Raw genomic sequence first — 16,566 nt, forward strand, 5'->3', positions numbered from 1 at the left:
TTTACAAGCCCATATTGCGTATACGCCGCACGTTCCACTCATTTTTTTCGTAAGCGTTTTTAAAGCCGTTGACGCTTGAAGGGCTTGTCACCGGTTATTCAGTTGGCCTAGTTGTTGACTTTTCTTAGCCACGCTAATTACCCGCACTGGCTGGCCAGTCGATGGGCCAGCAAACGATTTCCGCTACGATACCGTGCCACTTCATTCACGCACTCCACAAACACAGGCACATGGCACGCTACACACTTGCTGGTTTGCTCTGCCAATTTTCCCGTTGCGGGCCACAATTTTCACACACATCTATCACGGTTTACGCGCGCATTTTCCGGCTCAGCAACACGCCCGCACGCCACGAAGCTTCTTGGCCAAATGAATTGCCCGCTGGCCAACAGCAGCCGCTTCGCTCAAAGCGAGGAAATCCAGGGGGGAATCGTACCCACGAGGGGGCCACTCTCAACGCCCATGCGCACTGCCTTATGGCCACATGACTCTGGAGAGGATTTGAAGCAGCGATTCGGGAGCACTGCCATCGCCGCTCGCAATATTTACAATTTGCAACTGGCAGGCGGCGGATTTCGACGCCGCTTCGCCTTTCATTCAACTGTCAGATTTCGTGAGAGTCACTCAGAGAAAATACCCCGAGAATGGAGTCGCTGGGCGAGGGAGAGAAAGTGCTGGAGCGCAAGTTCCTGACCACAGAGGCGGCGCCACATGGAGCTAATGGGGATTCTTAATTGTTTAAGATATTTGAAAATGCATAGCAGGAAATAATGGTTTAGTTTACCAAGTAGAAGAAATAAAATCACCAAGATATACTAACTATTATAGATATATGTATGGATTAATATTTATTGTTCAGAGTTTATTATTGCACTTTATAATACATTTATGACCAAGTTAGAAAATCCAATCTTCAATTTCAATTTCCTAACTTTTAATCCATTAAGCATATGAATCATTGGGCTTTAAACTTGTAATTCTTAAGCTAGTGGTTAAAAGTAATATGGTCTTGAGAAAAAAGAAATATATAAACACAAATCAATATTATATATCCGGCAAAAAGTTCTAGTGTTCGCAGCTTAAACCCGGTGCTTAAAAAGTAAATCCGCTATATACTTGCTGAATAACTTTTGTATTATTTCAATATCACTTTATATCAATTTCCAGTGCTGTTGGTTAATTTATTCAGTGTTTTCCATAATTAACGCAACAAGAGCCGGCAAAGTGCTGCTGAGGCAACCAACAACAAACCGCCTGCGCCTGCTCTGTTGCCCAGGACAACCGCTGGCTAGAATAAATAAATTCCCAGGTGTCAAGTGGTGGGTGCTGCGACGAGGGGTTAGCGGTGGGCATGCGGACTCCGCTCACCTGAGCTCCAGTCGACGGTTGGCAGCGCCACCGCAATGCAACCAAGGAGTCAAAGTTGAGCCAAGAAGCGCGGTATGCGCCCAGTTTTTCCAACTTGGGGTAGACCGGAGACGGAGGAGCACCTGCCCCAATGTGGGCGCAAAGGTGTCAATCATAAGAGCGCATCGAAATGGCTGCAAAATCAAACTCAGTGAACAAATAGCAACTACTCAAGCTGAAATCAAAATTCAAAGTTTGAAAGGCCTAGGAGTTTCGGCAGTTCTCAGTACAAACTAAAGAAAAACACACGGGTGACAACGCTAATACCCCAAAAAAAACAAAATACACTACAAACGACGAAAGGAACTTAATCAGAGAACCGACGAAGAATAAGCATACAGGATGTCGGGGGCTGGAGAACACTCAGATGAAGAGTCCTATGGAGAGGAGTCCTTCGAGGAGGACTCGGAGTCGGAGGTGGAGGTGGAGGAAGAAGAGATTGAGTATATTGAGCCAGAGGAGTCAAAACCAAGTGACGCTCTTCTGTTGGGGGAGAGCGACACCCAAAGCGAGAGCGATGTGAAAGAAGAGTTTCTTAGCGGCAACGTAAGTCCTCCTCACCAGGAGCTGACTATTTCCGAGTTCAGCCTTAATCCGCAACCTGCATCGCGCCCACAGCCACACGCCCGTCGCTATTTGGGCGCCCGAGTGGTGTCCTACCTGAGTTCCTCCTCTGACGACGAAAGCCAAGTGGTCATCACCAAGACGGTAGCCGAGGTAAATCAACTAAGTCTGCGAGTGGACACGCCTCCGGAGGATGAGACGCCCTCGGTGCGCACTCTGATGCCAGGCAGTGCCCATTCTCGGGTTAAGGATGAGGACGAGGCTGAAGACGAGGATGATGACGAAGGTGATGGCGAAAATGATAACGATAATGAGGACGAGAATGATGACGAGGATGCTGAAGTCGAGGAAATCGAAGAAGAGGAGGAAGAAATTCCAGGAGACGAAGACGACGCCCAAAGCGATGGATCCATGGGTCGTCAATCCGCCGACGACAGCGACGAGGAGGAGGGCACGGATGTGGAAGTGGAGCAGCTGGAGGAGGACGAACCAATTGTAACAGCTGTGTGCAAAAAGACGGTCCAGAAGGAGTTACCACCGCCCCAGAAGGACATTGTTTCGCTGGTCGATGCCAGTGATAACAGTAGTGAGCACAGTGTGGTCACCATGTGTGCATCAGGAGACGAAACAGACAACACCTTGGTGAAGTATCCTAGATTACGAAAGCAGGTAAATAATGGATTAGATAATATCTCACTACAGATAATTAAACACCTACTCACAGCAACCACTTACTGCTAAGGATTCGCAATCGCTAAAAGAGCAGGAAGAACCGGAAGAACCGGAACAACCCGAAGAAAATCAAACAGAAGAACACATGCCAACATCACAGCCCGATCTGGCGAGGGTTCGGTACCTGGAGCAGCAGATGACCCAAATGTCGGAATTGATCATGAAGTCATTCCAGATCAATGGAGGAGCGCCAAATAGCCAAGCCTTCGAGCAGCTTGCCATGGCCACGGAGATGTTGCAGCAACGAAGTGACAGGCGCGGGGACACTGAATCCGAGATGTCATCGATGACGGAAACGACTATGACCAGTGCTAGGAGCTTGGGTGGAGGAATTCCCCCCCTGACAATGCGGATGGAGCGTTCTCAGGAGGCACTACTCACGACGCGATCTTCCAAGCTACCCAGACCCAAATGCAGATGTCCCTCGGAATCGGATTTAATTGAACACGAGCAGAAACTGGATATGGGTCACGAGTTGCCCCATGACCTGGCAGCGAACTTCGGCTTGGGCGAAGGCTACCTCGTAGACGAATGTGGCCAGGGCGACGGACTCATGAGGCATCCACAACAGCGCAAACCAATGGAGTTAAACAGGCGAGCCGTTAGCGGAACTCCAAGCACCTTCAACAGCGACGGTTGCGAGTATCAAATCAATGTGTCGCGTTCCCGCTGCTCTAATGATAAGATTAAGTAAGTAACTTATAATACTTATACACTCTATTACATATAATTACATCTGCATAGCTATAAAAACCTTGGGCGCAAAAGCTTTAGCTTTACGAATCCCCAAGTGCGCGAGATCGAGCGCCAGAATCAGATTCTTTTGCGCAAGATGATGACTGTGAAGCCCACGGCGACGATCAAGGCTAGCACCAGTAGCATAAAGATCAATGGGCCCGAGAAGGTGAGTACATAATATAGAACTTATGTCCAATATTAAACCTCTTCCTTAACAATGTCATACAGCGACAGACACCTCCAGCGCCACGACTGTCCAGCGCAGCTGTGAACCGGAAGAAGAATCAGCGCCAGATCGACCTGGACAACGATCTGCTCAAGCGGAAACTGGAGGCCATCGGCACACGGCGACCGCAATTCAAGTGACGCCTCCACAGGCAGCTCCAACTGTGTTCATTAAGTAATTAAAAGTGTTTATGCGAATTTACAAAATTAAAATTTATTGCAAGTTGAAAAGTGTAAAAAGCTGTATAATCTTAATATAATTTTAAGGGAATTTATAAACCAACTAGAATTCATGCAAAAATGTATAGTACTAGTAAAATTTCGTTCCGATCAAAGTCAATGCATCAAAATGTGTTTATAATTTGTACATTTAGGTATAAACAATTCTATAAATGTTATCGTAATCAATAATCGAATTGGATAGCAATATTAAATTTAACAATTATTTTGCAGCACGTTGGTAACAAATTAAACTAAGAAAAACTCCCGAAAATAAATGAAAGAAGGCGAAAATATTTAAACAGGTAAAAGGAATTAGATGGCATATCTGAAACTTCAAAGAAAAGCTTACAGAGTCACCTCGTTGATCTTGGTCAGAAATGTCTCTCCCAATGCTTTCATTGCTTTAAAGGCAGCATCTCCGTTCTTTTCCTTGAACTCTTCTTCATTTTTAATCTTGACCTTCTCGCGGCGTTCCAATTCACGATAGATAACCTGACCAATCTGAAAAGAAAACTAAGATTGAACGAAATTGTATGGAAAAGTGAATATCAACTTACATAGACATCGATGGCGGCGTACATTAGTTGATTCTCGTCCAGCGGAATGACATGCCACTTGCTCATGCGCACCTTCTTGCTTTTGTCCATGGCCTTCTTGGCTATAAAGTTGGTTAATCGCTCCAAGCTCCAGCGCCCGCCGGTCTCACAGACCTCATTGCACCAAAGACCCAAGTCCACGCATTTCTCTATCAGTGGTTCGGCTGTAACCTCGGGGAAATCACGTGCCAGCTTTCGGAAATCGCTGGAAAATAACAGATTTTATTTATCCAAATGGATTTTTCCTTTGTATAACTAACTTCTTTATGTTCACGCCATGCAATCGCACTTTGGGATGATTGATAAGGGCCACCAGGGCCGCAGGCAGTTTCTTCACATTAGTCAGCTGGTATATGTAGCAGCACTTTTCATCCACGCATATCTGGATGACGGCAGACTTGCCAGGTCCTGTTTGGAAAGAGAAGGGCCACTCCATGTCGAAGGCCATGGGCACTACCTCATCTTTTTGTTTTTCCACCCATTGCCTAAGTTTTGATTTTTAATGCACATTATTAACAAGCAGGAATAAGTTATAGAGTTAACTTACAAAACATCGTCAGCAGATGCCGCAATATCCTGGCTCTCCGTGAAATACTTTATAGCACCCTTGTATTTAATAAAGGGAAGCTTTTCGGGCTTTTCCTTCTCCGGTGATGGAGACCCATCCTCTGCCATTGAACGAGTGCTTCTGGTCAGCCTGGAACTCCGGCGCTTGGGCGGATTTTCTTCCTCCATCGCTAACTTCTCAGTCTTCTATAAAGTTGTTAATGCTTCGTCCCAATATAAACTTAATATATAAATTGTTGCTTACCACATCTGGAGTATCCAGATTTTTTCGCTTGGCAGCCGGTCTACCGGGTCTTCCTTTCGTTTGCTTTGGCGTATTATCATCTCCAGCATTTTCTTTATCTTTCAACTGCAAGATTTATTCGGTTGAAATAGTATACATAGTCATTATTGCTTCCGATTTACAGAAACCGATTCTTAGTTTTGAAAAAAGCAGTAGCAGTATTTTAAATAATAAATTCTAAATAATAAACAAATGCAAACCTCTTTTGGAGTATCCTTTTTTGTTGCTTTCCTTGCCACTTTGGGAGTCTCCTTTTTGACGCCCGCCTCCTACAAATACTTTTAAGTTAGTTTTTATCCCTGCACGAAATTGTGTATTAGCCTACTTCCTTGGGAACTTCATTTGCTTTTGATTTGATGGGCATTTTTGTTAAATATTTTTCCATAACCCGCGTTGCTTGTTCGTTTTCTTAAATGCTTTGTTTACTATTATTTCCCGCCAAAAATATGGAGGGGTAGGCGCACATAAACACCACAGTACGAAAAAATACTGTGACAATCGATAAGTGCCTTGATGAGTTATGAAGGAACGGTAGAATTTGGAACAAGGAAATGTTTTTTATTTATTTATATTATTGTTATTTCAAGGTGAATTCGATAAACTAAAAATGCAATTTTTTTAAGAAAAGAAAGATATAACTATCTATGTGCGAAATAAGTTTATAGGACTCAAGAAAGTATATATAATATGCTATTGAAAAATTGGCGCCCCACATTTTGGGGGACATCTCCACTCGCAGAGCCTGTGCAAGCTTGACCACCTTAAAGGATATTTCAGGAAAATTTCATAATAGAATTACCAATCGTTTTTGAGATAAGCTCATTAAGTACCATAATATAGATCCACATAACAATTTTTCTGCTTTTGTTTCCAGCCCTGCCCAATTTATAGATACCAGATTAAGTTTCCCGCTAAGATATGTTGCGATCTTCTTGCTCTGGTCACACTTAACTCGAAAGCCGCATTATTTTGTTTACATCGCGAATCCTCTGCTAAATCCAACGAAAAGATGTCCATTGCAAACGTTTCCACGCACTACATATCCGAGAAGGTGTCCCAAGTGCGCTGGCTTCCGGAGGAACTGCAGCAGAGCGAACGGTTCGTTACTGGAAGCTGGGACATGGACCAGAACTTCGTGCGCCTCTGGCGGCTACAATCGAACCAATATGTCACCGCCACGGATTCGGAAGTGGACCAGATACCTCGCTGCATGGACAAGGTGAGAATGGAGGACGATGTGACCGCCATGGAGTTCGTCGACAAGGACACGCTGGCTGTGAGCTGTGCCGATGGTCAGTTACAAGTTCCAGCAATCATGAACTCAGCTAAATAAATGTCTATTTTAATACCAAACAAGGTCATCTCAGCGTGTTTAACGTCCATCGAGCCGTGGAGGAGGATCAGATGCAACGTACGTCCCGATCGGGACGTCTGCACTGCTTCCAACGTAGCCAGGAGCCCGCTCCTTGCACCGACCTTTCTGTTTACGGCACGGATATCGCCACCGCCGGCGAGGATGGGTGTGTAAGCATCGTCTCCGTGGAAAATGTGCGCCAGGTGAAGCGACAGATTGAGGCGGACAGCATGGCGCTGTTTTCCATTTGCTATATCAGCCAGCAGGAACTGGTGACTGCCAATAGGATGGGTGTTATCCGAATGCTGGACGCCCGAGTGGCCACTGAAGCGCAGCCGAAGACCACCTTTATGGTGGCCTCCCAGGATGACAAGTCGAACTTTGTCTCGTCCCTTGCCAAGCATCCGATGCAGCAACATATTTTACTTTGCGGCAGCGAAGAGGGTTCCATAACCGTCTGGGATATGCGAAACCTCAGTTATCCCGCCTCCTATCTCAGCGCTCACAAAAGTCCCATCAACGAGATAGGCTTCCATCAAAAGGATCCCAGCAAACTGTTCACCGCCGCAGAAGGTGGCGAGGTGTGGATGTGGTCAGAGAACAAAGTTCTCGGGTGCGACTATAACAAAGACGGACACAGCCCCTGGTTGTCTGGCGATCGTGTTCGCTCCCTGGTCGATGTGGAGGGAGTGCTGAGTAATGTTCGCAAGTCCATCAACTCCTTCGATGTGCATGGAAGTCGTCTGGTCTGCGGAGGCGACACAGAAGCCGTTTACCTAGTTGATAATATTGTTTAAATGTCAAGCCTTTTGAATTCCTTACCTAAATTATATAATATTTCAATTGTTGAAATCAATTAGTTACTGTATTTAATTTTCGTATATTTATTATTTTCTTTATATACTCCAAAATTGGCTTAGATCAAAGCACCTGTCTTACATCTACGTCTAGTTTAAGCTTAGGACTCTATATTCGTATACAGGTGTTTATGGGTTTAATGCCTTGGCAATTCCAATTTAAATATTCTCGTTTTGGGTGCTGCTGTGTTGTTTGGTCTTATGATTCATACTCATATCCGTCTTAAATCCTATTTCGTTGGCTAATTTGGAATAGATTTATGCGTGTTTTGAACTACCTTATTTAATGGATGAACTAACTTGGATTCAATGCATATTAGGCTAAGCGAATATAATAAATATAGTATGTATAAGTATGTACAGTGCAGCTCTTAGGCCTACTTTTGTTCGATTCTCCGCGATTCCTCAGATTTGTATTGTTTGAGCATTTTTAACTGCATTTGGATGCGGATTTGGGTTATGAGTATTATTACATCGTTATGTTCAATTAGGATTTCAATTTAACACGAACCCAAATTATTTTTCTACAGCAATGTTGAGTATGGCATATACATTATTGTATTTATCAGCGATAGAGTGACTATCCCCGTATAATTCACTGAGTGGTCCTCCTTTAAGGTTTCTTATCCAGATGGGATCCTCCAGATTTTAGTCCCTAGTAGAATCGTTCGAACTTGGGCGCCTTGTTGAGTGCGCAGAAATAATACCCTGAATAGTTTTGTGTGGCTCCGGGTGGAGTATAATCGCCGATGCTGTAGTTCCCGTAGTCGTAGTTACCCATGTGGGCGTGGTGATGGTGATGGGCGTGGTGCTGGTGGTGCATGTGGTGGGTGTGCGGGGGGTGGTAATGCTGGAAACCTCCTGCACTCCTTGGCTTTTGTCATGTGAGCAGGCTGTTGCCACCACCAACTCCGCTGCCGGTGGAGGACTCTCCACCAACTCCGGTTGCCCCATTGCTGCCATTGCTGCTGTTGTTGTTGCCGTGGACGCGCATGTGCCGATTCAAGTTCCCCGACTGCGAAAATCTGTGGACACCAAAAAAGCAATTAACTCGATGTATAACGTTCCAGGACTGCTCTTTGGGGGCCTAAGCCTTTTTTAAGGGGTAATTTTCATCTTTAGCATTACATTTGAATAAACAATTATTATTTCATTTAATTTCAGTTCTTTAGTTGAAGTTGAAAATCTTACGAAAATGCATGAATGAAAATGAATGATGCATATTATCTTTGGTTTTCCTTTTTTTTAAGCTTGCAACAGTCTCAGTTTTGTTCAAGTTGTTAGTTTTATATTGAAACGATAGAAATTATTAAACTATCTTTAAAGCTTTAAGGGTTTACGTAAAAGTAAAAGCAAAACCATTTTCGTTCGTTTAGGAATGAGGAAGGACGGTGTAAGTAAATCCCCCATCCCGGACTCACCTGAGCAGGCAGAGCTTGCACTGGTAGGGCTTCTCGCCACTGTGGATTCGCAGGTGCTTGGTGAGGGTGCTGCTGTCCGAGAAGGACTTCTTGCACGAGGAGCAGCGGTACGGCCGCTCGCCGGAGTGGGTGCGCATGTGCGTGGTGACACTGGAACTCTGCGAGAATCTCCGGTCGCAGATGGGGCAGCGGAACGGCTTCTGGCCGGTGTGTGTGCGTACGTGAGCCGTCAGGTTGGCTGCCTGCGAGAAGCTCTTGTTGCAGTCGGGGCATCGATAGGGTCTTTCGCCGGAATGGGTCCGCAGATGGGTCTTGAGCGTGCTGGGCCGGGCATATGTCTTTCCGCACAACCGGCATAGATTGGGTTTCATCTCGCCGCCACTGCTGCCCTCATCGCCGTCCAGATCCTCGTTGCTATCCTCCTCGTCCTCGAAGGCGGATAGACTTAAGCCCAGGGCGGCTGCCTGATAGCTGGTGGGACTTTTGTGGGGCGGTGTGTATCCCTGATTGCCCACCCCCGTGGGATAGTAGCCAGCCAAAGAGGAGTTGGCCGGCGGCGATGGCGACTCCTTTTCGCCCACCGTCAGCGGTGGCAGGGCACCCAGACCCGTGGGAGCCGGTGCCCGAAAATCCGCTGTAAAGGAATATGTGGCCGAGGCAGGATAGTGACCGGGACTCAGCAGCGGTGGGTATAGCACATTTACCGCCGCTGCTGCTGCTGCCGCCGAGGTGGAGTTACTGGGTGGCGTCCAGTTCATCTGGGAGCACTGCATTGGCACGCCGCCTGCATCACCGGCACCGTAGCCATGGTGCATGGTCATGTTCATGCTGACGTTCACGCTCATGCTGGGATACATGGCTGCCGCCGGAGGAGGAGGTGGTGCGGCCGTTCCAGCACTGGTTTCATAGTAGCAACTGGCAGCGTTGGCCACTCCTCCGGCACTACCATTACTGCCGATATTGTTGCCACCACTGCTTTGGAGGAGAGAGTTGCCTACGTGCGATGCCTGGACTTGGGATTGCTGGTGCTGGTGCTGCTGGTGCTGCGAGTGCATCTGGCCATGATTGTGGGAGTTCGGCGAAATGAGCATCTGGTGCGGATGCACTGTGTAGGAGAGTGAGGCGGCCTGGTGCGGATTGCCGGCGGCAAAGTTGTAGGAAGCGCCGCAGGGCGAGAATGGGAACAGGCTGGGCAGCGGATCGATGTCCAGCGGCGGTAGGCCGGGAAATGTGGAAGCCATCTCGTCGGTGCTCCAGTAGCCGTGATTACCCGAGGAGCCTCCTCCGGCACCGTTGTTGCTGCTCCCGTTGCCGCTGCTCGCCGGTGGTGTCGTGCTGATCTGGATGTGGCCGCCACCGATGCCCACGCCCACTCCAATCGTGGGATCGAAACAGCCGCCGCAGTCGAAGTCGCTGCTGGTGAGCGAGGAGATGGGCAGGGCGGTGCTGCCCTGGCAGGATAGGCAGCCGACGCAGGAAGCGGCGCACTCTTGCTGCACGAGCGAAAACGGAAATGGAGATTGAGACCGGTTATGAAATACATTCAGTTAGTACTAATACGTAACTAAGACAAAATAATTAGTTAGTTAGTGGAAACATTTAGTAAATTTTAACTATTTTTACATTCTAATACTGACTTCTGAGGAGAGTTTAATTGTATTACATATGGAAGGAATTTCTAAGCTATTAAACTTCCCAATAGATAAAATCGTATGGGTTAAAAATGTAATAGATTACTTTAAAAACGAAAATGATAAACTTCTTAGTACAAAACTGTCTGATTTTTCAGTTACCGATATAGCAAATTAAAATAACCACAATTTCGGTATTGGGTTCTATTTCCTGGTTATAAAATTTAAATAGTTCAGGTATATCACAGATTTCAGCTAAGTTCTTTCCACGAAACAAGCACAACCGAACGCTCGAAGATTTCCGGAGATATTGAGGCGAAATCGAAAAAGGATTCCAGGACTCACCTGAGGGCTGTCCAGCGCCAGGCCGAACAGGGGATTGTTGGGCACATAGCCCGTCTCTGGTTCCACAGGACCGCCGTTTGAGACATCGCACGATATGTACATAGCTCCACCCTCTTGATCTTCCAGGGAATCTGCGCAGCCAAAAAAAAAAAAAAAAGAACAGCATGAAAATCACTGGAAGTACGCCAGAGATGCTCGCCAGCAGCGCGTATCTCATGGATACATTTTTGCTCCCATGACAACCACTGTGCGCACTAGCTCCGCCCCTCGAGACACACACAGACACACACAAATACACAAATCGAGAGACCGCCATTTGCTTTGCTCTCTCGACTCGCGACTTTCCATCCGTGTATCGCCATACAATATGCTGTATCTGCATATCTGTGCAATGGTGCTTCCGATTTCACTCACCCAGAATTGTGTTCAGGAGTTTGGAACCCTTATATAACAATCCCATGACATGACTCCACTTCTGGAACGTTTGGGCTCAGCAGTCGCGCATTTGTTCCTGCTTTTCCTACGCTTCATCTTGATGCGTTAATTTCCAACTGCAAGGCGATGACGGAACATTATTGGTAAATTCTAATTAAGATTCACTTTCTATTCATTTATTCAAATCTATTATTCAATTTATTATTTATTCAATCAAATACCAATATCAAATCTAATCTTCATATATTTTCAATAAAGTGTTAATAAATTCAGTTTTAAATAAAGTTCGACAGCTAATCAGAAATTAGATACACAATATGACAGATTCTTCACCTCTAAATTTAAAAGAGATATCGAATTATAGATCGCTCTTATGACGAAGATGGATTTCAATTCGATTGTTTCATTATTGTTAGGACTAAAAAATTATACTAAAATTACAATAACTTTCATTTTGAAAGAAACAAAACGTTAAAATTGCTATTTAACTAATTTATGCATGCAAATCAAAGTAAATTTTTGTTTTTCTTTTTAATGAGATCAAAGCTATGATATTGTTAAATTGATAAAATCTTCTTAGTGAATTGATTTTTTCGATCTTAGCCAAAACATTGTTAGGACATTTTAATTAGCTATTTGCAGTTATTAGGTTTTATTTCAAATACATTAGTTGTATTCCATTTTTTCTTTCTTCTTTTTTATTGCAGATTTAATATTGTTTATTCCGTTCTTTATTCACATATGCACTCTTAATCGTTTTCACCTTCTGAATAGATCCACAAATGGCATGATACCAAGATCACCAATAGAATTTCAACGTTTTCTTGCAAAATATGTTTGTAACTTTTTTTTCGAAGACTCGGTTTTAAGTAGTAACACACGATCGTTGTTTTCCGATTTGAATTTTATGCGTTTTCAGTTTTCGATTTTTCGAGTGCGGGGCAAGAAGCGACTTTTGGCGAGGAGCATAAGACGGCGACTAATTGTCAGTTGCAGTTCGGTTCGAGCCACCTCGGCCCAAAATCGACTGATATATCGGATTGGCAGAGCGGCAGCAAAGCGACAACCGACAACTACAGAGGAAGCAGCAGGGCGCAAAAAACATACTCACTTAATTATAAACAAGCGACAAAAGGGCGCAAAAGACAACGGCAACAACAATCTCGCTCGCACTCACACTTTGGTCGGCTATAATGACACAAGTACGCAGCACTACACACTCGAGACCCTTGCTGAAAGCACCCCTCCTCCAATACCAAACCCATACCATACCATACCCACACCAAGCCATCCCGCACTATATCCCATGCCCACTCCTGAGATTCCATCCATCCACCACCACAACAACGCTGCCGTCATCGTTGTTGGCCAACCAATGCGCTCCGTCTGCCGGCTTTTGCGGCTACTACCCACCCCTCTGCTGCTTCCACGTCCACATCCTCATCCAAATCCAAAGTCACCCTCCTCCGCCTTCGCCTTCGCCTCCATATCCGACTCCTCCGCTGCCGATCCCGCCCAGTCCGAGTTTCAGGCCCATTCATACGTGGCCAGCTACATCGGCAGCAGTTTTCAGTAGTTTTTATTTGTCACCCAATATCTTACAGCTCGACACCAGATACCAACGAGGCGGGGAGAAAAAAGAGTACACTTCGAGAAATAATCGCTAGCAAGCAGTTCTAGTGCTCTAGAATGTTACACTTCAAAATCGATGGCCGTTCAAATAACGTTGTTTTCAATTCACAAACAAGTATCCTCACTTTATTTGTTGAAAAGAAGATATGAAGTTCCTTTTCCTTAAAATCTATAGATGCACAACCGCAGATTGTCGCTAAATTCTTAAGAGGACATCAAATCACTTGAGACTATTTGATATGCTTGTGATTAGTGAATATTTTCGATATATAACATATTATTTACTTTCTTAAAATAAAGGTATTGTAATTTTATTACATAATAAACAAAAAGTACTATAGGGATTATTAATAAACAATGTAATTGGTATGATATAAATATGATACAAGAAGTATTGAAAATAAAGTAATTCACATATTAAAATGGGAATTTTCTGGCAGGGTCTCTGATGAGGGAGGGACAGTTGCTACGGACTTGCCAACCATTGATCGTCTTCGTCGGCATTCTGCTTCCTCTTCGCTCCATTGTTTTGTGGTTAAGTGAGGCAGTCCATCGGCCAAGTCGGCCGGCAACCCCCTGACTGCTTCTGTAGCTTGTATCTGCGTATCTGGCCGTGTGTATCTGCTTCTGTTGCGTGTATCTTTGTATCTCTATCTCCGGCGCTGATTCTCAATTGTAGCCCGGCCAATGACGACTGCCAATCGATCGATGCTCTTGTCGCCGGGCCGACAATCGTGAATAGTTTGAATGTTATTTGATAGTTCGATTTGTGGTCGCAGCAGAAAAAGCAAGGAATAAATCGCAGGCCAGATGGAAAAGCAAATGGAAATTATGAAATAGATGTGTTAAGCCCAACTCGACTATATTTAGCTAAGATATATTATAGATATAATGCTATGAAGAGATCCCAATTCGGATCGATCACCTGGTTCACACGCCCGAAATCGAATTCACCGCCAATTGGCAAAATCAGTTGAGTGCAAAGGCTTGCAGTGATCGCATACGTATCGAGCTATATCCCCCATATCACCTTACCTTATCGATGGGAATTTCAGGTCAAGCCCAGCCAGCGTCGTGTGTGTTAAAATCAGATCCACAGTCTGAGCAGATTCGAACCAGTTTTCAATTTTTATATTTCTTTTTTTTTTTACTTCGCTTCAAGTATCAGTTTCATGTCAACAACTTGGCTAAGGACATGAGCCTGTCTCTGCTGCCGATTGTCAGAATGGATTAGGATGCGATCCTTGAGCTGCTAGCTGCTAGCTGCGAGCTGGTAGCCAGGCAATCCGGTGGTATCAATAACAATTAGCCAGAGATTCCACTCAGGTGGTGCGTTCAGGTGTCAGCTGATCAAACTGCTTCCCATCTCTCGATTGACCGCAATTCAAGAATTCAAGAGTTTGCTACAAATTAAGCCGCAGGGTAAACATATTCGAGCACCCCCTCTTAGAGGGACCTGTTATCACACCAGCCCATCCACCAACCACCTTATCATCGCACGTGGATTTGTTTGCCAGAACGCTCATTGCTAGCTGGTGTTTGTTTTGCGCATTTCAATTGACTAACAATGCCAGGACATGATGCTGCCCATCCCTGCGTACGTTTCCCATGTTGCCACCAGCAACTTGAGAGGCAAATTTCACTCATTTTCATTCTGCATTTCGTGTTCGAGCACATTTCATTTCATTTCAATTCAATTCATTTCATTCCATTTCTTTTGCCTTCGCCGCTCTGTAGTCCGTTGTGAATTGGCGAGGCTTCTAAAATCAATGAAATACTTTTCGGGCTGCACCGATGGGGCTTCTCCTGGTTTGGGCTGCGCTTTGCTTTTATGCTGCCACTCAAGTCATTCAACATGTTAATGCCAATCGGTCATATTAGCTACCATGCCGGCTAAAATGAGCTAACCAACTTGGTTCAACTGGAGGCGGGGAGTGGGGGAGGTGTGCCTGCTCAATCAGAGATGATTAACAATTAGTTGTCATTAAGTGCGCTTAACTTTGATACAGAAATACAAAAATAAACAAAAATAAACAAAAAGTAACAAAATTATAAACAAGTCCTGGGCTTAGAGCCTTACAAAAGGAACGTACTCCTTTATTCTTTATTTAAGAAAATAAAAAATGCAATCTTAAGTGCCGTGAATTATAAAAATGTTCCACACCTTTAACTTTTAATTCCATCGAAAGTCATATCCTTGAACTTATCAGTTTGTTGTAATTGAATGCCTGATGAAACTTATCAATGGTATTTGAACATAAGTTACCTCTAATTATAAATTTGTATTAAGAAACGATTCAAAAGTTAAGATTTAATAAGAACAATTGAATTTAAGTGGCTAAAATCTGTGTTTATATCAATCAATCATCGCTTAACAGTCGGTTTTTAAGCCAAATTCTTCTTCAATATAGGATGTGAAAACACTCTTCCTAATTTCTTATCAATTTTTTTATTTACTAGGTTTACTGAGAGGATCCTTTAACTTGTAAATAACACTTCCCCAGTGATATAGACAACTGGCGTGGACTGTATGGTTTCTATGATATGACTTAGTAGGAACTGTAGAGTTTTGGAACTGGAGTGCATGAGACATCTGTGAGTGCAATTGGGCCGACAACCGACGCCCCCGCTCCCGAGGAGAGTATCGATGACCGCGTGACAGGCGCAGCCGTTGCCAGTTGACATTTGCTGGACAGGATGGGGAAGGACGAACCGCTGTCCTGACAGCTGGACGATTCGGCATCGGGATCGGGACTGTCGCATAACCCACTTCTTATTAAAAACCTAAGCCAGCTTATTAAATGCCCGCGACTTATTAAAAACCCAGGGGGAGAAGTAGATACAAGTACGGTCGAAGGACTCCCCCAAGAAAAGGAGACAACTACTTGAATTACAAACTGAACTTGGCCACAACAATGTCTTTTCGTCCTTCTGGATATGAGTACACTTGAGTGAAGCGCGCCAAATTGAATTTGTAAGGCGATACTTTCTGAAAAACAAAAACAAAAGGGGGTTTCGGTACCAGAAGGGTTCATTACCGGTATACTCGTATCTTATCAATAAAGTTGCTATTCTGGGTGACAGATACAAACCAATGCAGCAGTAAAAACGCACTCTTTGTTTGTTTTTTATTGGGGCATCACCTCCGCAAACAAATCCTGTGAAAAGTTCCGATCGATGATCTATTGGTTTCTCACAGTAGCGAATTAAGGGGCGTTTGGTCCTTCAATTATCTGCGGTGCCGCACGCTTCGCTATCTTTAATGCCATTTTGGTGAGCCGCAAATGATTATCCTGTAATCCTTTGGATAAATATTAAATTTCAATTACGCCATTTAACATATTATTAGCCACCGATCGGCACTATCATCATCATTGGGCAAGTCACGTGCCGTCGAGGAGCTGATAGCAATCTACGCAAAAGCGAACAACCGCAACCCTCCGTTTCTGCAGAAACAGGCGTGGTGACAGCCCGCAAAGGATGCGACTGCAATTTTATCAGATTATACATGTCGACGGAGTCCCCCGGGAGTCCTCCCGCCATCCACCCCCTTGGTC

The 16,566-nt window shown here is 44.7% G+C and overlaps 5 protein-coding genes and 3 long non-coding RNA genes across 13 annotated transcripts in view; 5 read left to right on the forward strand and 3 right to left on the reverse strand.

Annotated features, from left to right (window-relative positions):
• Positions 1–352, reverse strand: part of CG15803 (uncharacterized protein) — a 29,797-nt gene extending 29,445 nt beyond the window's left edge. For both annotated transcript variants that reach the window (NM_142456.4, NM_001300459.1), the window contains exon 1: positions 142–352. The gene's annotated coding sequence lies outside the window, so the exon portion shown is untranslated. The remainder of the gene's footprint in view (positions 1–141) is intronic.
• A 254-nt stretch (positions 353–606) lies between these two features.
• lncRNA:CR45634 (long non-coding RNA:CR45634) lies at positions 607–817 on the forward strand. The gene has a single exon (NR_125204.1). It is a non-coding gene; the product is annotated as a long non-coding RNA:CR45634 (long non-coding RNA).
• Positions 818–1,617: 800 nt separating this feature from the next.
• hmw (hemingway) lies at positions 1,618–3,901 on the forward strand. Its single transcript, NM_142457.3, has 5 exons — positions 1,618–1,953; positions 2,026–2,640; positions 2,696–3,393; positions 3,448–3,607; positions 3,670–3,901. Exons 1-5 carry the CDS (start codon positions 1,750–1,752, stop codon positions 3,805–3,807), a joined length of 1,815 nt encoding a protein of 604 aa, NP_650714.1. The 5' UTR covers positions 1,618–1,749; the 3' UTR covers positions 3,808–3,901.
• Positions 3,868–5,786, reverse strand: WRNexo (WRN exonuclease). 3 transcript variants are annotated; one of them, NM_001300460.1, is made up of 7 exons: positions 5,660–5,786; positions 5,535–5,600; positions 5,296–5,400; positions 5,032–5,237; positions 4,745–4,969; positions 4,446–4,689; positions 3,868–4,389 (listed from the first exon to the last, which is right to left on the reverse strand). In NM_001300460.1, the coding sequence occupies exons 1-7, from the start codon at positions 5,717–5,719 to the stop codon at positions 4,234–4,236; spliced, it is 1,062 nt and encodes a 353-aa protein (NP_001287389.1). In that variant the 5' UTR covers positions 5,720–5,786; the 3' UTR covers positions 3,868–4,233. The 3 variants fall into 3 exon arrangements, with proteins under 3 accessions (NP_001287389.1, NP_650715.3, NP_001163646.1); NM_142458.4 differs by having other exon boundaries at positions 5,032–5,234; positions 5,535–5,603; NM_001170175.2 differs by having other exon boundaries at positions 5,535–5,603.
• A 475-nt stretch (positions 5,787–6,261) lies between these two features.
• On the forward strand, positions 6,262–7,537 carry Nup43 (Nucleoporin 43kD). Its single transcript, NM_142459.4, has 2 exons — positions 6,262–6,626; positions 6,692–7,537. Exons 1-2 carry the CDS (start codon positions 6,344–6,346, stop codon positions 7,483–7,485), a joined length of 1,077 nt encoding a protein of 358 aa, NP_650716.2. The 5' UTR covers positions 6,262–6,343; the 3' UTR covers positions 7,486–7,537.
• Positions 7,538–7,550: 13 nt separating this feature from the next.
• On the reverse strand, positions 7,551–12,362 carry gl (glass). 3 transcript variants are annotated; one of them, NM_057506.3, is made up of 5 exons: positions 12,141–12,362; positions 11,357–11,493; positions 10,943–11,073; positions 8,967–10,459; positions 7,551–8,570 (listed from the first exon to the last, which is right to left on the reverse strand). In NM_057506.3, the coding sequence occupies exons 2-5, from the start codon at positions 11,400–11,402 to the stop codon at positions 8,426–8,428; spliced, it is 1,815 nt and encodes a 604-aa protein (NP_476854.1). In that variant the 5' UTR covers positions 11,403–11,493; positions 12,141–12,362; the 3' UTR covers positions 7,551–8,425. The 3 variants fall into 2 exon arrangements, with proteins under 3 accessions (NP_476854.1, NP_001262708.1, NP_732330.1); NM_169807.4 differs by having other exon boundaries at positions 7,551–10,459.
• A 189-nt stretch (positions 12,363–12,551) lies between these two features.
• lncRNA:CR14310 (long non-coding RNA:CR14310) lies at positions 12,552–12,953 on the forward strand. The gene has a single exon (NR_144647.1). It is a non-coding gene; the product is annotated as a long non-coding RNA:CR14310 (long non-coding RNA).
• Positions 12,954–14,159: 1,206 nt separating this feature from the next.
• lncRNA:CR44946 (long non-coding RNA:CR44946) lies at positions 14,160–16,121 on the forward strand. The gene has a single exon (NR_125205.1). It is a non-coding gene; the product is annotated as a long non-coding RNA:CR44946 (long non-coding RNA).
• Positions 16,122–16,566: the final 445 nt, after the last annotated feature.

The sequence above is a fragment of the Drosophila melanogaster genome, chromosome 3R (genome assembly GCF_000001215.4).
Source record: "Drosophila melanogaster chromosome 3R".
Classification (NCBI taxonomy): Eukaryota; Metazoa; Arthropoda; class Insecta; order Diptera; family Drosophilidae; genus Drosophila; species Drosophila melanogaster.